A 25,798-nucleotide genomic window follows, 5' to 3' on the forward strand; every position below is an offset into this window, starting at 1 on the left:
GTCACATCAGATGAAACTTTTTTTACTGAGCAAACATCATTGTTAGACTTTTTTTTAGGTTCAATGATTCCACGGAGTGTAGATGTTATGGCGTCAGTGACCCCATGGCCTTGGCGGAGGTTTGCACTCTCCAAGTGCTTCTAGTATTATAGAACTAAATCCACTTTGTATTAAGAATGAGATGCAAGACAACTGTTGGACTTTGCAGATATCGTGCTGCACCATTTGAAAACTCCCTGATGACGTCAAATCGGCCAGTACAGCGACAATAACCAAACTTAACATTTCATATCTCTGAATAGTATGACTGTCATTGATTAAAAGCTTGATAGGAATGGTTACTTTCGAAAGGTGGGGATGGATTAGTTGTTTGCTTGGGCTGTTACCTGTACGGCTTGGGGTTCCATAGTGTGGTGGATGTGGCAACGTGAAGTACCAATACATGCTCCCAGATCTGACTTGACTTGTTCCAATTCACCTGTTGCGTGGAACACAGTCTTCAGCAACACCAAACATTCACTCTGCTTCCCAGGACAGTGTTGTTGTTTTTGAGTGCAGAAAATCATCTTGTCTGGAAAAAAAATCCTACAATTGCATCCTGATTTCATCTTTATTAGACTTGGACTTAGACTCGTTTTTAGTGTCATTCAGTAAAAGTTCGGTCATCCATGGGGAGCTCGGAGTAGAGTCGCTGTTCCTTTGTGTTGAAAGGAGCCAGCTGAGGTGGTTCAGACATCTGGTAAGGATGCCTCCTGGGCGCCTCCCTAGGGAGGTGTTCCAGGCACGTACATCTGGGAGGAGACCCCGGGGAAGACCCAGGACTAGGTGGAGAGATTATATCTCCACACTGGCCTGGGAACGCCTTGGGATCCCCCAGTCAGAGGTGGGCAATGTGGCACAGGAAAGGGAAGTCTGGGGTCCCCTGCTGGAGCTGTTGCCCCCGCGACCCAAATCCGGAAAAGCAGTTGGAGATGAGATGACGTGTATGATAGTTTTTTTTAAACCTATTGATAACTGTCTCTGCATCTTTGTATAAACAACATGCAATATAAATAAAGGACATGGGATATTGCACATATGAAGATACTACAAGGATAAAGTGGCTACCACATGCTACACTGTATTCTATATCCTACATTCTATATTGCACAATTCTTTCTATCGATTTGTATTTAACTGTCTTATGGTGGTTGGGTAAAAGCTGTCCCTGAATCTGCGTGTTTTGCAACTTAGGCTATGGTACCGTCTAGCTGAGGGTAGGACGGAAAACAGACTGTTAAAGAGATGTGAAGTGCCCCTGATTATCCTTCTTGATCTAGATAAGCAGAGCTGTTCTGCCAGTTCACCAATGGTTGGCAGCCTGGCCCTAATAATCTTTTTTGCTGCCCTCAAGACCCTCCCCAGTGCCTTCCTGTCTGCAAGGCTGCTACTTTCATGCCACAGAGAGATACTACTGGTTAGTACACTCGCTATTGTTCCTCTGTAGAAGGAGGTGAGGACAGCCAGGGTCAGATAGGCACTCTTTAACCTGCAGAAGAAGTGCAGATGCTGGTGGCCTTTTTAACCAGAGAGGATGTGTGCACAGACCAGGTCAGGTTGCCGGAGACATGAACCCTCAGGAATTATGATTGTTGCACAATCTCCACAGAGTCCTTGATGTTATTCTCGGTTATTGTAATGGAAAATGCTGACTATGTCTTATATTTATTAAGTAGCACAGTTCCTTGTAGTGAGTATCACTACCCAAACCTGTGTAACAGTCTGCGTGGACATTCAAATGCACAGTTGTCATTTCCTGCACAGAAATCTCCTTTAGTTGCACCCACTCTTCTCCAAAGGCATGCTGGCCTGAGGAACTGTGCTTTTGTGAGTTCTGTAAATCCATTTATTCTTAAGTTTCACTTTAAGGGTGTAAAGAACGGCAGAAATTACACATAATGAACAACTGCTGTGCCAATCCTGTCAGTTGGTGAGACCGAAATGGTCGCAGGCTGACAGTCATGTCTCCTGTGTATGTTTATGAAAGTAATTCTCTGTTTTCCCCATCACAACCTCAGAACGCTGGTTGTTGGTTTTGCCAGCTATGTGGCAGTTGCCACTTGTGTGTTTTATAAATGCCTCCCTTAAATAAACTGACGATGGTGTGCAAGTGCACCACACATTCTCCGTATCATGTTTCAAACTCAAACTCATGTTTGTTATGTTTCAAATGGATTACAGATTTAAGATCGTCAATACTGGACTCTTATATGGATCTTCTAATAAGTCCTACTCATGTTTAAATCCTTACAGATTTACTCACAGTGGCATATGAAGAAGTATCTGTTGGCTACTGGTTTGAATCATATTTATCTAATAGATTACAATTTGTTCATGTAAATGGGGAATCTTCTTCACAGACTAAGGTAAATTATGGAGTTCCACAAGGTTCTGTGCTAGGAGCAATTTTATTCACTTTATACATGTTTCCCTTAGGCAGTATTATTAAACGGCATTGCTTAAATTTTCATTGTTACGCAGATGATACCCAGCTTTATCTATCCATGAAGCCAGAGGACACACAGCAATTAGCTAAACTGCAGGATTGTCTTACAGACATAAAGACATGGATGACCTCTAATTTCCTGCTTTTAAACTCAGATAAAACTGAAGTTATTGTACTTGGCCCCACAAATCTTAGAAACATGGTGTCTAACCAGATCCTTACTCTGGATGGCATTACCCTGACCTCTAGTAATACTGTGAGAAATCGTGGAGTCATTTTTGATCAGGATATGTCATTCAATGTGCATATTAAACAAATATGTAGGACTGCTTTTTTGCATTTCAATCAATTCAATCAATTTTCAATCAATTTTATTTATATAGCGCCAAATCACAACAAACAGTTGCCCCAAGGCGCTTTATATTGTAAGGCAAGGCCATACAATAATTACGTAAAAACCCCAATGGTCAAAACAACCCCCTGTGAGCAAGCACTTGGCGACAGTGGGAAGGAAAAACTCCCTTTTAACAGGAAGAAACCTCCAGCAGAACCAGGCTCAGGGAGGGGCAGTCTTCTGCTGGGACTGGTTGGGGCTGAGGGAGAGAACCAGGAAAAAGACATGCTGTGGAGGGGAGCAGAGATCAATCACTAATGATTAAATGCAGAGTGGTGCATACAGAGCAAAAAGAGAAAGAAACACTCAGTGCATCATGGGAACCCCCCAGCAGTCTAAGTCTATAGCAGCATAACTAAGGGATGGTTCAGGGTCACCTGATCCAGCCCTAACTATAAGCTTTAGCAAAAAGGAAAGTTTTAAGCCTAATCTTAAAAGTAGAGAGGGTGTCTGTCTCCCTGATCCGAATTGGGAGCTGGTTCCACAGGAGAGGAGCCTGAAAGCTGAAGGCTCTGCCTCCCATTCTACTCTTACAAACCCTAGGAACTACAAGTAAGCCTGCAGTCTGAGAGCTATGTGCCTGGACATGCCAGAACATGTCCCGTGAGGCTTCATCACATGCAGCACTGCCGCGACGCGCGAAGCCTCCGCTCGTCTTTCCATGACAAAAACTCCTGTAACAGCGGAATGTGTCGTTAATTTCCAAACTGGACGCTGTGTTTTATCCGGGACGTCGCCTGACTAGCACAGGAATTGTGAAAAGATGTGGACATCAGCACTTTTTCGGCACATTGAGACAGACGTGCGGAGGAATTCCGCACATTGCGGCAGTGTCGCATGGCGCAAAGCAACGCCGTGATGAAGCCTGACGGGATATGTTCTGGCAAATCCAGGCACAACCACAATTTCTTGGCTAATCACTCAATGGAAAAACCACCGACAGCTGTCTGAACACCATCTCAAAGCCGTCCTGTGAGACCAAAACGGAGGTGTTCCTTTGTCTCGCTCCATCAGCAAATCGGTCGTGACGCGCGAAGCCTCCGCTCGGCTTTCCATGACAAAATCTCTTGTTAAAAGTGAAATCTGCCGGAAAATGGTTGATGTCCAGCTCTTGAGATAACCAGAGAAAGTGCACACGACGGTCCGGCTCCACAGAGCCATCCGTTTAGAAATGATCTGGTGGTTTGTGGCTCTCGATGGCGGGACAGAGCGCGGCGCGCTGAGCGTCCTTAAAGCCGTCCTTAAAGCCGTCCTTAAAGCCATCCTTAAAGCTGTAGTAACAGTCCTTATTCTGTGTGAAGCCCGTAAAATTTTCACCGAAAGTCAGATAAATTTTTCGAATGGTTTCCAGCTGCCAGTCTGTAACAGTTTCTGAAAACATTCTGATGGAAAAAAAGCCCAAATCATTCCGCCATTTCCTGACAATGAAAATCCGCCGAGGGGGCTGGACTACTCCTCACTCAAAGCCTGCTCACAGGCGAATGACGCAACCGACAGGCGTGGAAAAACTCACACATACGCATGAGGGTTCAAGCTTGTCTGACGCAATCACATGTGATTCAATTCCATATGGTTTTTGAAAAAAATAATAAGGTCGGATACTTTTCTAATAGACCTCGTAAGAACTAATGAAATGATTTTAATGAAACTTGGTGGATGGGTGGGCAGTAGACCAAAAAGAACCCATTCAGTATTGGGGTGAATCTGACTCAAGGGGTGGATAAAAAAAATTAGTGCTCAGGATCAAACGCTAAATTAAATGGGCTAATCCACAGAGCGGTGTTTGTTCCCGTTCAATCCCGAATAGCAAATCTTCGCACGTTTTGAGGCATCATAGTAAGCCATTCTGTGCCCTTTTTGAATTTTCTTGGATTGTGGGGCATCATAGTAGAACAACGCATTGTGGAATAGCCCTGTAAGGGTCAGAGTACAGTGATCAGGGTCATAGGTCAGTGAACACGATCAAAGGTCTGGATCAAATATCAAAGATAAGGATCAAAGTCGGGAACATGAACAAAGATGATCAAGCAGGGTCAAAAAGAAGCAAATTTGACTTACATTCGGTGCTCTGGATTAAAGGCCAGTGATCAAGATCAAAGTCAGCAAACAGGATCAAAGATTATTAACGCACCATTCTCATTTTCACAGATATACATCCTGGAAGCTCAAGGTCAAGTGTCATGACAAACTGCCATGTGACGATCACTCTTGCCCACAAATGTGATTAAGCACACAGGCAGCATGCCCATAATAGAATGTTAACATGACTGTGGCACCTACGGGAAATCTTCCAGTATAGTATACAGCAACAGTAAAAAGAAAAATAAAATAACATGTTGAAAATTCAGCCATGATTAAAACAACACCATGACACAATGACAAAAAAAACCTTGTTCACCATGGACACGCTCCAGAATGCACTAAAGTAGTGACTCCCATCCTTGGTCCTCGGGCCCCCTAACCTGCACATTTTCCATCTTACCTTGCTCTGCCATAAGCGATTATCTCATTCTGGTGTTTATCTCATGATTGGCTAAGCACATGTGGATAAGATAATCAGTTTGTGGCAGAGCAGGGTAAGATGGAAAATGTGTAGGGCCCCAGGACCAGGGTTGAGAACCAGTGTACCAGAGTGAGGATAAGAGTTCAAACCACGAGCATCTGGGGTGTTTATTCAAGGAAATGAGAACAAGCCTTAAATAAGAAAAAGGGTCAACATTCATGATCAGTCAGACATTAGTAATCAGGATAACAGGTGGAGGTGTGGGCTTAACTGTGTACCCTTCTAGTACTACAAGTACCTGGGTGTCCACACAGACAATACGGAAATTGGACTGGACTGTAAACACAGATGCTGTGTATAAAAAAAAGTCAGAGCAGACTGTACTTCCTCAGGAGGCTCAGATCTTTCAATGTCTGCAGAAATATGTTGCAGATGTTTTACCACTTGGTGGTCTCCAGCGTCATCTTCTATGCTGTAGTGTGCTGGGGCAGCAGGCTGAAGGCAGCTGACATGAACAGACTCAACAAGCTCATCAGGAGACATGGCTCTGTCCTGGGGGTTGAGCCAGAGTCTGTAGTGGAGGTGTCAGAGAGGAGGATGTTGAGGAAACTGCTCAGCATCCTGGACAGCACCTCCCACCCCCCCTGCATGCCACACTGACGTCCTGTCAGAGCACCTTCAGCCACAGACTGAGACCACACAGGTGCACCACAGAATGGCACAGAGGGCCTTTCCTATCTGTGGCAATCATACTGTATAATCCCCCCTCAGGATGAATACATAATGAACAGAGTTATTCAGAGTTATTCAGTTACTCAGAGTTATGTGCAATATTGTCAAACATCTTGTGCAAATGTCTTAAAAAACATTGTTTACTGGGATAGATAACCTTATCATATTCTTATTTTTATTATTCTTATAAAATATTTTGCTGTATTTTTATGGAATTTTGGTTTAGTATAGTTACTTCTACCAAGGAGGTTCCATTTGCAGTGTCTATTACCAATCATTTGACCTCCACGAAGCTTGGTGGAATAAGCAAGATGGGCTATTTTTTAATTGGTATTTTATTGTTGCTATTTTGATCAGCTTCTCAAAAACCAAAGCGCTATTCTGCCTTGGAAGTCACATGTAAAATCTGAGAGCTTTTATAGTTCTAGCAGGTGAAATGCGGCACTACATCTTTGTTAAGGAGCTATAGATATCTGGAGAAACAACAAGAGTTTCAAGATCTTGATACAAAGGAAGTCTTCTCAGAACCTGCTGTATACATGGGCACACCTGTGTCAGAGGTTGATCTCAATCTTCTGCAAATGTTAATTTTCCCTGAACATTAACCACAGAACAGTTGAATTCATTTGAACATTAACCAAACTTTTGAGCGTGATAGCTGCGCTTCCTGTGCTATTTATGTAATATATCTTTGCAGCTCATTGTTTATCCAGGAAGGTCACCATCCTGTGCTTTATTGGATACTTTATCAAGATGTATCCTTCCCTGCATTCAGTTTCAACTGACCCCAGAGTGCTTGTGTCTGTTGTCTGATTGTCTAGGCTGACAGGTAATGAACCGTTGTCAATCCTGCCACTGAACTCTCTACCAGAGGAGAACGTGGGCAGGGCCCACTACAAGCTGTGTGACCGGCTAAAACTGGAAAAGAAACAGCGCAAGTTGTGCAGACGAGACCCGGGTGTTGCAGAGACCCTAATAGAGGCCATCAGCATGAGCGCCCTAGAATGCCAATATCAATTCCGCTTTGAGAGGTGGAACTGCACCTTAGAGGGACGCCACCGGGCCAACATACTAAAGAGAGGTATGGACAGACAAAATGTCAAACCGCATGTTGTGCATGCAACTGGTTTAGAGTCTGGGAACTGTGATGTGGGTTAAGTGGGACACAACTTGACATCAAGCAGTTGCAGCCATTAAACACTATTCTGGTGAACAAAACAAAGTGTTAACAAGCATTAAGTGACAAGGGATGATGCAGCTAATAAAGAAATCAGAGGTGACATTGAACAAGGGCAATATTGAGCCTAATCTGCATGACCAGTGTTTCCACAGTTACTTTGAAAAAGTAATCCAATTACTGATTACTCCTTAAAAAAGTAACTTAGTTACTTTACTGATTACTCAATTGTAAAAGTAATTAAGTTAGATTACTAGTTACTTTTTTAGTTACTTTCCCCAGCTGCCGACAACAACCCTCTGCCTCCTCAACATGACAATGATACCTGTTTTGCCAAAACTCACTAAAGTCACCCTTTCTTGACTTCAATGAAAATAAATGCTTGTTTTATAAAAAGTAAAATAAAGACCTCTTTCTTGACCTCATATTTAACTGTTGACAGCACTGTAACAGTAAAACTTGCAATTTCTAACCTACATTGTTTATAAATGTAACTATTAAATTCTTTCTAACATTTTTCTAACATTTAAATTCTCTCTAAACATTTTACTTGTCGAAATTATTATTATTCTAAGTAGTATAAGTAGTTGTAATAAAAAAAAGCCTTCAAAACTGGACCTTTAATCTAGGGGTGTTGTGGGGGGGCACATCCCTGCCCCACGCCCCCATTCCATCTGGATTCACCCCTGCTTTGGCATTTGAGCACAAAGAATGGATAACATTTATTTATGCAGAAAACATGACCAGATTTACAGGTAAGAAAGTTTTATTGCGTTTTCACATCATGTGGTCCTCAGAAAGAGAGTTTAGGTGCATTTGAGTGGAAAATAGTGTTAGTTGTTGACGCGTCGCGAGGATCAGCTGTTTTTAACGAGCAGATACGGAGCAGCTCAGCTCAGAATTCTAAATAAAGGAGAAAAAAAGCATAAAAATGTCTTTGTAAAGCTCAGTGCAGGTGTGCTGTTGTCACCGCGCTTTAAGAGGTGAGGATGAGTCGTAGCTGCTGCAGAAAACTGCGGATGAAAAGCTCACAGCTCGCTTAATGTGGGCAGTTCAGTCGAACCCCGACCCCCTGCCCACGGACCGTTTAATGCTGCTATCAACCCACAATGCAAAAATAATAGTAACGCACAGTGACTTGGAGAAGTAACTTTAATCTGATTACTGATTTGGAAAGATTAACACGTTAGATTACTCATTACTAAAAAAGTGGTTAGATTAGAGCAGAGTTACCAGCATCACTGTGCATGACCAAGCCCAACCTTAAACTCGCGCAAGGTCCCAGCAAGTAGAAAGTTTCATCACGATCCATGAAGGCCTTGAGTTTTTATTGCACACACCAGGTTTCAAAAACTCAGCCAAGCTTGCCAAACATGTGCTTATGCAAGATGTTAACAAAGTATAATCTACAGTTTAAAGGTTCATCCTGATCAGTGATGACCTTGTGATGTCATTGCACACACTAGGTTTCTAAAACTAATACCTATGGCGGCCACAGTTTATTAAAACACACTCAACATCAAACTTACAGTGTTAAACCGAACACTCCATTTTAATACAATAATTAAGTTAATGTAACTCAAACTTTGAAAAAAGTTATAGTCACTCATTTCCATTAATTAAATTAAATTAATAAATTAAATTAGTTATTAAATTAAATCAATAAAATTAATTGTTGTCATAACTCAGTTCTTTTAAGTGCATTTAACGTTTTGGGGCATTTAAGTGTTGGTGATGTATTTCCAGTGCATTCCATTCACTCATTTTAATTGAGTTTATGTAATGGAGGGCAGCAGGTGTCGCTGTGCAGATGTAGTTAGTAAACCTCACTCCCAACAGCTCAAAAGAATTATCTGGTCACAAGGCCAGAGGCCTGGGTTTTAGCCTTCTGGTTAGAGAGTCCGACTTCCATGCCGGAGTTTGTGAGTTTGCGTCCCAAAGGGAGCGAATGGGCGGAGTCATAACAACACAACGCAGAGTCAACAAGTAAACCAAAGAATGCATCAAAAAATCTAATCCAAAATGTAATGCAAATTTTTTTAGGCAGAAATTTATTTGTCACTTTTTTATTGAAAAACATAATCTAGATTTACATAAGTAAATCTGAGTTATTTTCATTAGTTACTTCATCCAAACCATCAACATGTTTATTAGACACCATTCCTACCAGGCTGCTCAAGGAAGCCCTACCATTATTTAATGCTTCGATCTTAAATATGATCAATCTATCTTTGTTACTTGGCTATGTACCACAGGCTTTTAAGGTGGCAGTAATTAAACCATTACTTAAAAAGCCATCACTTGACCCAGCTATCTTAGCTAATTATAGGCCAATCTCCAACCTTCCTTTTCTCTCAAAAATTCTTGAAAGGGTAGTTGTAAAACAGCTAACTGATCATCTGCAGAGGAATGGTCTATTTGAAGAGTTTCAGTCAGGTTTTAGAATTCATCATAGTACAGAAACAGCATTAGTGAAGGTTACAAATGATCTTCTTATGGCCTCGGACAGTGGACTCATCTCTGTGCTTGTTCTGTTAGACCTCAGTGCTGCTTTTGATACTGTTGACCATAAAATTTTATTACAGAGATTAGAGCATGCCATAGGTATTAAAGGCACTGCGCTGCGGTGGTTTGAATCATATTTATCTAATAGATTACAATTTGTTCATATAAATGGGGAATCTTCTTCACAGACTAAGGTTAATTATGGAGTTCCACAAGGTTCTGTGCTAGGACCAATTTTATTCACTTTATACATGCTTCTCTTAGGCAGTATTATTAGACGGTATTGCTTAAATTGTCATTGTTACGCAGATGATACCCAGCTTTATCTATCCATGAAGCCAGAGGACACACACCAATTAGTTAAACTGCAGGATTGTCTTACAGACATAAGGACATGGATGACCTCTAATTTCCTGCTTTTAAACTCAGATAAAACTGAAGTTATTGTACTTGGCCCCACAAATCTTAGAAACATGGTGTCTAACCAGATCCTTACTCTGGATGGCATTACCCTGACCTCTAGTAATACTGTGAGAAATCTTGGAGTCATTTTTGATCAGGATATGTCATTCAAAGCGCATATTAAACAAATATGTAAGACTGCTTTTTTGCATTTACGCAATATCTCTAAAATTAGAAAGGTCTTGTCTCAGAGTGATGCTGAAAAACTAATTCATGCATTTATTTCCTCTAGGCTGGACTATTGTAATTCATTATTATCAGGTTGTCCTAAAAGTTCCCAGAAAAGCCTTCAGTTAATTCAAAATGCTGCAGCTAGAGTACTGACGGGGACTAGAAGGAGAGAGCATATCTCACCCATATTGGCCTCTCTTCATTGGCTTCCTGTTAATTCTAGAATAGAATTTAAAATTCTTCTTCTTACTTATAAGGTTTCGAATAATCAGGACCCTTCTTATCTTAGGGACCTCATAGTACCATATCACCCCAATAGAGCGCTTCGCTCTCAGACTGCAGGCTTACTTGTAGTTCCTAGGGTTTGTAAGAGTAGAATGGGAGGCAGAGCCTTCAGCTTTCAGGCTCCTCTCCTGTGGAACCAGCTCCCAATTCGGATCAGGGAGACAGACACCCTCTCTACTTTTAAGATTAGGCTTAAAACTTTCCTTTTTGCTAAAGCTTATAGTTAGGGCTGGATCAGGTGACCCTGAACCATCCCTCAGTTATGCTGCTATAGACTTAGACTGCTGGGGGGTTCCCATAATGCACTGAGTGTTTCTTTCTCTTTTTGCTCTGTATGCACCACTCTGCATTTAATCATTAGTGATTGATCTCTGCTCCCCTCCACAGCATGTCTTTTTCCTGGTTCTCTCCCTCAGCCCCAACCAGTCCCAGCAGAAGACTGCCCCTCCCTGAGCCTGGTTCTGCTGGAGGTTTCTTCCTGTTAAAAGGGAGTTTTTCCTTCCCACTGTCGCCAAGTGCTTGCTCACAGGGGGTCGTTTTGACCATTGGGGTTTTTACGTAATTATTGTATGGCCTTGCCTTACAATATAAAGCGCCTTGGGGCAACTGTTTGTTGTGATTTGGTGCTATATAAATAAAATTGATTGAATTGATTGATAAGTTTAATTAACTATAAATTGTTGTTACTAAAACTTTATCAATTAAATTATTTTATGTAAGTTGGCAAACTCAAATGGTTTAAGGCAATCGTTTCCTCAAATGGTTTGAGTTCAAGTAACTCTGAGTTTTACAGTGTATACAAGGTGTTAATGAAATGATATGAACCAAGTTTCGCCTTGATATACAGTCATTGTCAAGATATCACACATGCGCTGACCATACAGAGAGAGACAAAGACAAAGAGTCAAAAAATGACTAGACCTCCTGTTTTGCTAAATAAAGCTATAAAATTATGAATTAAATATAACCAGTTCATGAATATTTGTATATTTGATATAATTATGTCGTAATGGAAACATACCTCTAGGTCAATTCTTACAGTAGCCAGGCACATCACCTGTACTATGTTGGTCAAATATAGTTGTAGTATCTGTTTTGCCAAGTTATGTCAGATAGTTCCTTTGCCTTTGAAAGTGCCAACTCACATTTGGTAGTTCTCTCTTTCACTGTCTCTTACTTCATATTCCATTTGCTTCTGCAGGATTTAAGGAGACAGCCTTCTTGTATGCAATCTCCTCAGCGGGTCTAACCCATGCAATGGCTAAAGCTTGTAGTGCAGGACGGATGGAACGCTGCACATGTGACGAAGCTCCGGATCTAGAGAACCGCAAGGCGTGGCAGTGGGGTGGCTGTGGTGACAACCTTAAGTATGCTAACAAGTTTGTTAAGGACTTCCTGGGCAAACGCTCCAACAAGGACCTCCGTGCACGTGTGGACATGCACAACACCAATGTGGGCATGAAGGCAAGTACGCAGTCAGAAGAGATTACAATGTTTTCATTTCTAACTTTATTATCTATTTACACCTTCACTGATCATCAGACCTATGTGCAGTGATGGGCATTGTTCCTCTAATCCGCTAACCGCTCATTAGCAAAGCTAACTTTTTGTTAGCAGATTAGCTTTTCAGCTAACATCAAAAACCATCAGCAGACCAATTAGCTTCCGCTTAATTTAGTATCGCTAACTTTTACTCCGCTAACATTTGAATGTAAAAAGTAATTTACATTCAACATGGATTGCCCCAGACATGTGGCAAAAGATATAAAAAGCAAAGCAGGCTTGACTTATGGTTTGATTTTAAAACCAAACTAATTCCAGCTATTTTATTGATTTTAACATCAACTCTATCAATTTTACAAATTGAAAACATCACAAATATCTTTTAGTTTTAAATTAATGCACTAATTCTGAAGGTTTGAGCATTAAAGCTTACAGATGCCAAAAGGCATTATGGGAAAATGAACCTCCTCATCACTGGTTGGTTGGTTTATTTGTAAAAAAAAAAAAAAAAAAAAAAATCACACAAGTTATTGCAATGCGTGTGTTGGTTTTTACATTTGTTTTGTCATTTGTTTTTTATTTGTTAAAAAAAGGCATTTGCAAAACTGAAAATTCTGTGTGATTCAGTACACTGCACAGTGACTGTGTGACAGTTGGATGCCGGTGTTCTATGGATTTTGACCCAAAATGCATGGAACACCGCCATCTACTGGATGGGAATGTAAATAGCATCCAACTGTCACATGGTCACCATATGGTGTGCTGAATGACACTTGATAAACAGAATTTTCAGTTTTGCAAATGACTTTTTTTTTTTTTTTTTTTACAAATGAACAACAAATAACATATTTACTAATACACATGTATTTGTAAAAAACAACACGTTACAGTAACTTGTGTGTTGGTTTTTTACAAATAAATCAACCAACGAGTGATGAGGAGGCTCATTTTCCCATAATGCCTTTTGGCATCTGTGAGTTTTAATGCTCAAACCTTCAGAATGAGTGCATTAATTCAAAACTAAAAGATATTTGTGATATTGTCACTTTGTAAAAATGACAGAGTTAACGTTAATATCAATAAACCATTTGGAATTAGTTTGATTTTTAAATCAAACCATAAGTCCAACCTGCTTTTCTTTTTATACTTTTTGCCACATGTCTAGGGCACTCTATGTTGAATGTAAATGATTCTTCCTTACAGCAGTGGGCAGGGCGCACAAAAACAGAAGCTCTGACTCACTGTTTGTATTTTGTTTGTGATTGCCTTTGATTCTACTCAGAAGCCTCGGCAGTGCTTAAACTCAAAACTGGCAGTAGCTGATAGTGTACTGGAGACAACACTAAAAGTTAGCAGTTAGCTGTAGCTTCTGCAAATTTTTTTCAGTTTATCTGTTTATTGTTATAAAAGTTGACTTTTCAGTTAGCTGATCAGTGGTTATCAAAGCTAACTTTTTGGTTAGCTGTGCTCACAACTGCCTATGGGACATAAAAATAATGAGGTAGTAATCATTGAAGTCAGTGTTTCGGTCCTGGTCCTTGGAACCCTTTAACCTGCATATTTTCCATCTCTCTGTTTTCTACCATAAGATGATTATCTCACTCAGGTGTGCTCACCCAATCAAAACGAAGGCGAATAACCCGAACAGTAGATTTACACCATAACTCTATAGCTTTCAGGAAAAGATTGATTCCTACCTTGTTGTAGCTACCAGAGGTGGGATGAAGTCACTCTCAAGTCATTCTCAAGTCATCAATCTGCAAGTCCCAAGTCAAGTCTCAAGTCAGCTTGCAAACAATTGGTGGACATTATGACTTAAGACTTGACTTGGGACTTGCTGATTCATGACTTGAGAGTGTACTGGTGGTGACTTCGTCCCACCTCTGGTAGCTACCACCCTGGGATGGTCAGCATACATTTGAGGCTGGATTCTAAGTGTTGTTTAGTACCTAGTGGTACCAAAATCCTGCTTGATTTATGGACTACTCTGGAATTCCGACATTTTTAGGACTTTTTTCTAGTTTCGCCTTCATTCAGTGCTTGTGGATTCCAGTGAGTTGGATGTTTTTGTCAGTGAGGAAAGGTGTATTATCCTTAACTTTGCAGAGGATGATTTGATCATTGTAGAATCTATGGTTATCCTGACTGCAGCACTTGAGAAGTTGAGTAAGGATTCTGGGTTTGTATTCCTCCTAGAGCAAGACTAAGATCTCAGCTTTCATTGACTTCCTGGATTTAGCCATCAGCAATGTATGTATGTATGTGGTGAAAATGTTGAACATGTTGAGGGATTCATCTGAAAAGAGCTTATGGAATCATGAGATCTTTGAACAGAGGTGTTTGGTGATGTAGAAGGCCCAAGACTCCAGGGTCCTGGGCTAACATTTATCAGTGTAATGTGCAAAAAGAAATGTGCATAACACCATGCATGAACACTTCTGAGCAAAATGTGGGATTCAGCAGTTTGCATTTATAGCTGAAAATGTGTCCAGATGTACAGACACGTTTGACCATGCATGAGCAGAACAAATCATGTTAGAAAAATTGAAATGCCACTGAAATACCAACCACCAAATAAAGAAAGACCTGACATACTGGACCAGATTATAAAGTATTAAGAGTAAAAATTAATTCATAGTTTATTCATACCAATGTTTTCTTGGAAACCTACTAACAGTTACTTTAGGGTTCTATCAACTTCATGAACATGTAGCCATCCAGACATCCATCCATTTTCTTCCGCTTTATCCGGAGTCGGGTCGCGGGGGTAGCAGCTCAAGCAAAGCCGTCCAGACCTCCCGATTCACACCCACCTCCCCCAGCTCCTCCAGGGGAACCCCAAGGCGTTCCCAAGCCAGCCGAGAGATGTAGTCCCTCCAGCGTGTCCTGGGTCTTCCCCGGGGCCTCCTCCCAATGGGACATGCCCGGAACACCTCTCCAGCGAGGCGTCCAGGGGGCATCCAGAAAAGATGCCCGAGCCACCTCAACTGACTCCTTTCGACGTGGAGGAGCAGTGGCTCGACTCTGAGCTCCTCCCCCTCTAGCTGCCACCTTATCGTGGTGGGGGAGTTTGCGTACCCGGATGATCCTAGGAGCTATGTTGTCGGGGGCTTTGTGCTCCCTGTAGGGTCTCCCAAGGCAAACAGGTCCTAGGTGATGGGTCAGACTAAGGGCAGTTCAGAACCTCCATGACCAGTAAAAAATCAAGGACCGAGACGTTGCCTGGTATGGTGGAGCCGGGTTCCCACCCTGGAGCCAGGCCTGGGGTTGGGGCTCGCACGCGAGCGCCTGCTGGTCGAGCCTTAGCCCATGCGGCCCGGCCGGGCTCAGCCCGAAAGAGTGACGTGGGCCCGCCCTCCTGTGGGTTCACCACCTGCAGAGGGGGCCATGGGGGTTGGGTGCAGAGAGGATTGGGTGGCAGTCGAGGGCGGGTGGCCCGGCGGCCCGGTCCGTGCTCACAGCCCCTGGCTGTTGGGATGTGGAACATGTAGCCAGTTAAGCTTATTGGTCATGCAGGTTAGGCTCAATATTGCCCTTGTTCAATGTCACCTCTGATTTCACAAACAGTGGATTGTTTGAGTTGGGAATGGAGCCAATTGGGCAACGCAGTCTCATTTGAGGGCGGGCGCTAAAGGGGTAAAATATGATGCATATGTCGTAACTTCTCTACTTATGGGGCCAAAAACACGGCATTTTCTCTGAATCTTTGGGCAAATTATATGCAAACAAAGTAAAAATGCAAAGAAAACGTGACGATGCGGTGGGAAAGTGGACATGTGTTGCGGTTTGTTTATGACCCCGAGCACAAACATGTTGAGGCGGTTTTGCAGGCGAGAGAACACAGCTACTCTGGCTAGCTGTGTAGGCTAACACTTACCGATACGACGTCTCCCATTCACCTTGTCTTCTCTTGCCAACTGGGAACTGAAAGAAAATTGCACTTGTGATTGCAGCTGAAAACAAAACAGTACACCGTTTTTCCGTGTGAAGGTATGCTGTGTATATATTGCACAACGGGAGCGACTTTGCGCGGGGTTCAAACAAGACTGCTTTGCCCTATTGGTTAAACAGTTTGTTTGTTTGTTTCTGTCTTTTTCCTGCTATCATTCCATCCATCATACAGTACCATCCATCCCGTTGCCTCCTGATCCCATATCCCAGCTAACAATTTTATGTTGCCACCACATTGTCACAATATAAATTTGTAGACTCCCGCAAATTGCTAAAAGATTGCATGAAACTTTATTCCGAAACAGTTATCCATTGTCAGAATGTTACTTCACTTTTTATTAATGATGGTGCTAGAAAGTACAGGGAGGTGATGATCTAGTGGTTAAAGGGGAACATTACACAGTGAGAAATGCAATACTTTCCTATAGGGCCATCTTTGTAGTATATCTGGATATTTCCCGCTCGGTGTTGACGTCACTGACGAAATACTGTACATACACGCCAATGTCCACTGTTGGAATTACAATTTTGTACATGGCCCATGTCAAACAAGCGTTATTTCTGTACATTAATTGAAGTCTCCGTTGCTGTGCTGCAAAACACAGGGCATGACATGGTGTTTGTGGCCAATTAACAAGTGAAGCTTGAATTCAAGGTCCATTTTCGCGCGTTACACACTGTCAGCATCAGCCTGCAGTTTCCGCATCTGCACCAAAGGATGTTGTTCAGGCACCAAGTTTCTGTCTCAACATCTTTGCCATCCCAGAGTTGAATCCAGTCGTCCATGCTCCTGGCTGGAATAGATTCTGGATCTACCGGAGGAGACTCGTTTATAGCGGCTGCTGTGGCGCCCCCCTCCCCACTTTCTTCGATCTGCTCATTCCTGTTTGTGGCGGCTGACACGACACCCGCTTCCCCGCGTTTTCTTCTTCTTGTCGTCAGACCACCTCGGCTGGTGGCTATATGCTACGATGTCCCGAGGATTGGGACGATCCTCTGTCTCAAACTCCTCTGTCTCAAATTCGGCTTCCATGGATTCCAGTGTTTTCTGTACAATCACAGACTGGACCAATTCGATTTGTAACCACACGGGCCTGCGCGCCACATAAAGATTACAAAAAGATCAACCTCGCAGCTCAGCGGTGTCGAAGAAAGACATACTGAAATGGTGCCTCAAACGAGAGAGATGAGCCTCTGCCCTGTGACCTTTCCCACTTCCTTATTTGGTCACGCCAACTCATGTACAGTGTTTCGTTGGTGACGTCAGCACCGAGTGGGAAATACCCGGATATGCTACAAACATGGTGGCCCGGGGGCGCTCGGGAGAGCGCAAAGTTCAAATGTCCGATAAAGGTATGTACTTGTGGTCCTAGTGCAAAAGTGTGGAATATCAGCTTTTTGGTATGTTTCTTATAGGAAAGTATTGCATTCCTCACTGTGCATTGTTTCTCTTCAAGCACTGGGTTTGAGACCTCATTGGAAAATCACTAAGGTCCTTAATCCCCAAGGTGCTCCCGGTGTGTAGTGAGCGCCTTGCATCGCAGCACCCTGACATCTGTGTGTGAGTGTTTGTGTGAATGTGAGGCATCATTGTAAAGTGCTTTGAGCGTCTGATGCAGATGGAAAAGCGCTATATAAATGCAGTCCATTTACCATTTAGAAAGTGACACTACCAAATGTAATTCTGTAGACAGGGTCGGACTGGGAACAAATTTCGGCCCTGGCATTTTTCCTCTGGACCAGCCCACTATTGGCCCGACGAATCCACCCCCAAACACGCACACCCACCCGTCCATACCGAACCCCCAATGAACAAATACTATACACCAAAACACCATAAACACACACCTAAACACACACTTTCACTGTCATTTCACCTTGATCATAGTACAAAACGCGTTCCCGTGCCACGAGGCAATCACACTGCAGTCATTGTTAAATTATTTCCTTTTGCATTTATAATAAACATTTGTATTTATTTAGTGTTTGTTTTTCTGGTTGAAATAAGATATAAATAATCTACCAGACTTCAAAAAATATACAAGTTTCCATGTTATTTTATTTGTCTAAAAATAAATGTCTGAGGTTCCTTATGTTAAACAACAAATTATCTAATCTGAAATAACAGGTGGTTTTAATACAGATGAAAGGTTTCTAAAGAACCATTTATTGATTTATTTACCTGTTTTAATTACAAGTGTTCTAAACGTTTTTTTAACAGTAATCAGAAATTTTGAGGTAACAACAACAAAAAACATTTCCAATGATTTTTCTTCAGAAAACTGCTCTATAAATGAGCAGTCCTGTCACACATTAATGTTTTGTACAGATCAGTGGTTTCTGCACAAATCGTATTGGTCCAATCCATTTTGTAGAGATCAGTGGTTTCTGCCACGAGTCTTCCATGTTTTGGCCCGACGCGTCGTTCCTATTGGACAATGCGAAGGTACGTCACAGCTCAGAGTGTCGAAAGTTGGCGCACCTCATCTCGACAGAACACCGGCTCTGTGTGGTAGGCAAGAGATCACTTGACCGAGTGTCTATACGTTCAAATAATAATTAAAAAAAATACTGTCATCACTCTTCACTCTTAGTCAGTCTCTTACAACGGTGCAGCATAAATACACGAGCTTTCCAGGAGCGCACATCTCCTCCGGTGCACACTCATCGCCCCCTTAATATATTTTTTTTTTCTGCCGCCGGGTCTGACAAAACGGAAGCAAAAGCAGCACACAAGCGGAAAAAAAGTTTTTGTGTCTCCAAAGTGTGTGTGTGTGAGTGAGAGAGAGGGGGGGGGGTAATGTGTAACCACTGCTAGGATTCACACAGCAGCAAATTAAGGAGCTGAAGTCCATAGCTGTTGCATTTAAAGATTAACAAAAGTAAAGCACAGTTAATTAGGATAAAAGAAACGATTCCAACCTTGTAATCAGTAGAAGAGCGGAGAGAAGTCCAGGCGCCGAGGAATCAGTCCATTCACAGGGGCGGGAGCGGCCGCCTGCTCTTCTTGCAATCTGATTGGCCACCCTGTATGCTTCTCCAATTGTCATTGGCTGTTGGTCATGTCAATCATTGTGCTCGATGTAAGTCTCCATTGTGTGATCAAACGGAAACAAAACTGAAACCTAGAATAAGACTGCGCCGTGTATGAAACACTACAGAACTTTTATTTTGACACAAATTCAGGAAGTGGCTCTGCAGCTGCGCCGATTAAATGCTGTAGCTTCACCGATCACGGACTTTCCTCGTGTTGACAGCAGCACGCGGTTCGAGAACACTGTATATTTCCATAATCTCTATAAAGATGGGAGAGCCAGCCCACGCACATCTAAACGTGCAGCGGCCCACCGGGCAAATGCCCAAAACCACAGATTATCAGTCCGAGCCTGTCTGTAGACTCCCATCAACGTTGCTATATTGTCGGACAATGAGATGGAACTAATATTTCACTGGAAAATGCTGACTAGGTTTAGGTTTCAGAAAAATATCTTCAAAGCAAACCGCACACATCCGACCACAACTCCACTGGTGGTAGAATGTAGACTCCCAATGAAGAGAACTGGTTCAGCTCAACATGAACGTCTATACGTTGACTGTCTTCAACCTTATAGCAGCAATGTTACTGGGATTCTATAGAATGACATTGTAACAATCTACACTCTTTCTGTTGCAGTTATATAAATTTTGTTTTTTCTTTTTTATATTTTCTTTGATGCTTTGCATTTTAATGTCATTAACTGTTCTGCACTCAGATCAGCTCCACATTGTGAAAAACGAAACTTGAATTTGCTGGTCTCCCATATAATTGATTCAGGTGGACCAGTCCGTTATAATCGAAATCCATTATATGTATAAAATGGACAAAATCTGCCATATGTATAAAATAGACTATATCTGTTATACGTACGTAACGGATTAGTTGCAGTCAGGAGGCGCTGAACGATCAACAGGGAATCGCCAGGTCCAATTTGGCTTATGTATATCCTTGATTAAACACCTGACCTTGAATCGGGACCTGCCTCATTTAATGACCAGGTCAAAACTTTGTCTGAAAAAAAATAAACATCTGCCTTAAATAAGCGCCAGGCATTATGTGCATTAAAAAGATGACATTGGGTCGAGTCACTCTTTTTTTAAGTCTGCTGTGGAGTGGTACCTTAAAATCCTAAAGCGTGATTTATGGTTCTCCAGCTCTGTAAGTCTGTGGCCACTGAATGACGTTGACGTGCTCGTGACCCTTTTAACCCCCTGGGGTCCGAGGGCATTTTTTGGACAGTTTACTCGCCTGGCATAAATGTTTTATTATTGCTGTTAACAGCTCTCCCTGCATCCCACAATCAAGTTTTATGTCTCTTTTGTTCAGGACAACCTGTGCTTTCAGAATATATATGTTTTTGTTGTGTTTTATAAGTGTAATAAAGGTTTACAATCAAAAATAAGAAAGGAAAAAATAAAGCAAAAAATAATTTTCCACACAGATTTATTCAAAACACACAGCAAAGTATAATAAACAGCTGTTTTGACACTTTATAAAGGTAATTTGAGGTCTTGTGTGAAAGACTGTACAACATAAAGGTTCAAACAATAAACACAAATGCACATTTTGAACAATATCTACAAAATGGTCTGTGCATTTTGTCTCTGCGTTTTGTTTGTGCTTTACGCCAAGAAAGCAATAGAGTTATCCAGTAACATTCACATGCAAACTAGTGGAGCAATCCTGATAGTTACACACTCTTTGTTTGAGCATGTGAGATTGTCATCAGAGGCTCTCCGTCTGCTGCTCCATCTGCTTTCACGTTCGCTGTGCGTAATGGCGCAGGGCACATTGGAATAGTATGTACTCACTGGAGCACCCAGGGGGCTATTCAAATGGGCCAACTAGTAAGATGTCACTCCTGAAAATGATCTTTGGCTTTTCACGTGAGGTAAATCTGCCCTACGATTGGATTTTGGAAAACCATGTGACGGTGAACCAATTCCAATTGGACACTCACATTGTGCACATCATCACACAGCTTCTATGAGGAGTACAAAGATGGCTGATGGCTGGCTTGAAAGTCAGCGGAGTTAACTTTTCAGCAAAAAAAGAAAGTTTCTATTTCATATCATTCAAAAGTTATTTATAATTTAGTAATGCTTGGTCTTAGCCATCGAATACAACAACGTCAGCCCCAGAGGGTTAAAGTTCTCCATCACATCTTAATGCAATTTACCACAGAAACAGTTTTTTTTCTGGATTAATTTGTCCCTCAACGAGTTCCACTTCTTTACAATCATCAACCTCCAAAACAATATTACGATACGTCTAATTTCTCTCCATGAATTGCAGGTTATTTGTGTGTCTTTTTCTGACTCTGTGTTGTGAAGTTGGTCATATTTGTGGACTTTTCTGCCAAACATATTTGATCCATGATCAAAATGTAATCATTTTGTAGTATCCGTCATTTAGCAGGTGCGTGGGTTCACAACCACGCACCTGCTGTCCTCGTATATCTGGCAATGAGTCAGGAATGGTATCTGGTGTAAAAAACAAACAAAACAATGTACCAAATCAACAGGCGCCTCCATACATTCACTCACTATACCCTCTTATTCCAATTAAGGGTCACAGGGGAGCTGGAGCCCATCCCAGCGGTCAGTGGGCACAAGGCAGACTATACCCTGGAGAGGCGCCAGTCTATCACAGGGCCACATACTGTATAGACAAACAAACACATTTGCATGTTCACCCACACCGACAGTCAATTTAAAGTTTCCACTTCACCTAACCTGCATGTCTTTGGAAGTGGGAAGAAGTCAGAACACCTGGAGGGAACCTACACAAAGGATGAACATGCAGCCTCCACACATAAAGGACCAGGTGGGAAGTGACATCTCTTGCTGTGAGGCAACGGTGCTAACTACTAAGCCAGCGTGCTGCCCAGCTCCATTACCACATTTGAGCAAAACAGTAGTACCCAAAGGAACCTTCATTGTACCTACTTATTTGCAAATGACAAATGTGTGAACATTTGAAAATTAGCATGTTTTTAATGCATGTGCACTAGGCATGTGAATCTCATCACTGACAACAATTTAATACACACGTCAATATGATACATATCACGATACTGACGATACAATGCGATACGATTCACCCCTGTTCCCAATTAGATGTGATTTGATATGAATTTGATAGGGATTCAATTCCTCACAATGCGATATGATGCAGTTTGGCGCGACATGATTAGGGATGGGTATTGATAAGATTTTATCAATGCCATAATCAATTCCACTTATCAATCCGTTTCCTTATCGATTCCTTTATCAATACCTCTTGTGAATTTTCTGTGTACTAAAAGTAGGCTTTACAGGTTTTCTATGTCAACAACATTTTACTGAGTCTTAAAGTAAATAAATATGAAATTGGTCACTGGATCCTTGATCTCTGGACATAAATAGAAATAAACAAAATCTGTAGTTTTTGTCAGAAGCATTTCCTTTCAGATATTAATGGCACAAATGTAACTCCATAGACTCTGAGCTGAGCTCTTCAGCCGGCTGCTGCACGTCAGGATGTAATTCATAAAAAACACAGGATGTCTTATTTTTTTTGGGGGGGGGGGGGGGGGTTGTTTGGTTGTTGTTTGTATTATAACATTTGGACAGAGATGTCATTTGATTTAAAACGGCGATTCACTCTGAAGTTATTAATTCCAGACAAAATCTGTGTGGCTCTTTGGGGACGTGCACTTAATCACACAAAACAAATGATATTATTATTATTATTATTATTATTATTATTATTATTATTAATATTATTATTAATATTATTAGTATTAGTATTAGTATTAGTATCAATCAGACCTGCTGCAGTCTGCAATCCACATAGAGAAATACTTATTTTCTTGATAAACACCCTCAAAAACAGCGTTCGCCCCGGTGTCCTGAACTGTCCGTGGTGCATTCAGTGTGCCTTGGAAAAAATCAATGCAAGCAGGCAGCAAGCGACGCAACACCATTCAACCCATCAACTGAATCGATGCACTTGCGTCATGCACGTTTGTATCTAGATACCGATTTGTACTGATTAATCTCCACATGCCTAATGTGCACTATTTTTTTTTTTAAAGTAAACAAGAAAAACAGTTTGCAATATAAATACACAATATAAATACCAAATATACTGGTTTACTGGCTACTACTGTCCCTTTCATTCCCGTCTCCTGTCTTCCTGTTACTCCTCCTCCCCCTGAGTGAGGAGTTTTTCAGTCTGTTGGTCCTGCACTTGGGACGGAGCAGTCTGTGGCTGAAGAGGCTCCTCTGGTTGCTGATGACGGTGTGCAGAGGGTGACTGTATGGTATGGTACCATACTGTACTGTATGCTTGACAGACTTGGATTCTAACCAGTTGCCTAAAGTGACGACTGGAGAACTTTGGCAATCCATCTCTCTGGAGAATCCTGCTGGAATGACTTTGTGACAAATGAGCAGTTACTTAAGGGACACTCTGCAGAGGCATACCATTTGAATTGTGAAGGAACATGGGCTAAGTATACATGATCCAGTGGGCAGGTGTCTCAGTGTTGAGGACCACCAAAACAGGCAAGGGTCAAGGGGATGCCCACTTATCACCTGGCTGTGGCAGATAGACATCTGTTTTCAGGATGTGTGTGACCCAGTGGTCTGTCTATGTGGTTCCTGGTTTGGACCCATGGTAGTTTTGTGGTAGGGTGGATACCAAATGCATAGCACCAGTTTTTGCTCCCAGACCTGACTTGAAACCAGGAGGAAGATTTCCAAGAGATAATGTGGTACAGCCAAGACATTCTAACTGTGCATTAGGGCATTCATTGCAGCTCTGCAGAATTTCCAACTTATTGTGACTTTCAGATTGTGTAAGAAATAATTGTAAAGTTGACAAACTGTATTTCAAAATAAAAGTGAGCCCGCAGTAATTGTTTGCTTGATTTGGTTCAGTGGTGGGAAAACTGTGATAAAATAGCGCAGGCTGGGTTCTGTGTAGATAAACAGCAGTTTGAAGTGCACCTATCCCGGATATACCAACATACGGTAACACTGGACTTTAAACATTTCCATGCACATAAATGACTTCAGCTAAAGAGAGAGAGTTAAAAAAAAATGATAAGTGCAGGAGAAACACATTGACAGAGGGCCACAGAGATTTTAATGACAAATCTTAAAAAACAAAAAACAATGTGAATTAAATTAAAAGAATTGCAATAGAAAATGTGTTGGAATCAGCAAGTGCTCAATAGTCAATATTTGGTTGTTTCTCTCAGATTAGATATGTGCATCCTAATGGCTCTCACTTGCGCTCTGGAAAATTTCAGCGACTGTTTGCCTTGAGCAAATATAGGCTTTTCATTTTGGAAACAATTTTAATTGTAAAAAAAAAAAAATAGAAGGAATGGTGGAAATCTGTCAGCCAAAACAAGCTAAATGTCTGGAATCTGTTACTTTTACACAGCATTTTCTCATACTGTAGCCATTTTCATTTTGTTTTCAGCATGAATCATAGCAGACACACACTTCCCAAATGATTGCAGACACAAATCTCTCACAAAAGACAAATATGTGCTCTTCCTTTGCTGCTCGACTCTCCAACATTCAGTCTCGAGAGATTTCATTTGTGATAAAAGATTTACAACATTGTTTTTGCTTTTATTTGCACGTGCAGCAAGGTGTTATCGGATCTGGGATGTATTCCCATATGGAGGACGAATCTGGAATTTGTGAACCGCTGCATCCCCCTGACATTTTAAAGTGGACCTATCAAATTTTCTTGACCTACAAGTGTGATGAATATGTACTCGCTGATCTCTTTCACAGTCTGAGAAAGGAACAGTTGATGTAATAGGAACCCCATCTAAGACAGTGCGTTATAGCCATTGACTTTAGCACATTGCTGCTGACATTTTGGTTGATGCATCAATGAACTCTGGCTGACTGCGTAGAGGTCAAGTACAGCTACATGTAGAGTTTGGTTTCTCAGTTTATTAATTCCAGTTTTTTTTTGTGAGCTCCAATTACATGCAAGATTTTACTTTCTTGGAGCTTTTTTTTGCTGGAGCTATAAAGAAGCTTTACAACGTGAATGTTATTCGAGAGGCATGAAACCAACTGAAAGCTTGGTGGTGAAGTGACGTCTTCTAGGACCTGGCAGGACTGCAGTTTTGTCACCATACACAAACAAATGTTGAAAATGTAGGGTTAAAATCTCCTTGACATTAGTTAATGAACAAAATTGCCAGAGTACATTATTCATTTGCTTATGAGAGCTAATTTCTGAGCCAGCTACATGGTGACTAGCAATGCTAGTATGCTGAGTCACTGTTGCCATGGGGAGGGTTCACTAGTACTAGGGTCCACTGTTCCTAACATCTTTATATTATTTGATGGTGTATATTACAATCTCAAACTGAAATGGGAAATGGACTGCATTTACATAGCGCTTTTCCATCTGCGTCAGATGCTCAAAGCACTTTACAGTTATGCCTCACATTCACACAAACACACAAACACACTCACACATTGATGTCAGGGTGCTCACTACACACCGAGTGCAACTAGGGGATTAAGGACCTTGCCCAAGGGCCCTAAATTATTTTCCGGTCAGGCTGGGAT

The 25,798-nt window shown here is 41.6% G+C and overlaps 1 protein-coding gene across 1 annotated transcript in view; it reads left to right on the plus strand.

The window, feature by feature from the left end:
• The window catches only part of wnt9a (wingless-type MMTV integration site family, member 9A), a 77,905-nt gene that overhangs the window by 44,912 nt on the left and 7,195 nt on the right, over window positions 1–25,798 (plus strand). The window contains exons 2-3 of the mRNA XM_034183380.1: window positions 6,936–7,195; window positions 11,916–12,178. Coding sequence (XP_034039271.1) covers window positions 6,936–7,195; window positions 11,916–12,178 — 523 coding nt within the window. The remainder of the gene's footprint in view (window positions 1–6,935; window positions 7,196–11,915; window positions 12,179–25,798) is intronic.

Source organism: Thalassophryne amazonica, chromosome 12, assembly GCF_902500255.1.
Source record: "Thalassophryne amazonica chromosome 12, fThaAma1.1, whole genome shotgun sequence".
NCBI classification, from domain to species: Eukaryota; Metazoa; Chordata; class Actinopteri; order Batrachoidiformes; family Batrachoididae; genus Thalassophryne; species Thalassophryne amazonica.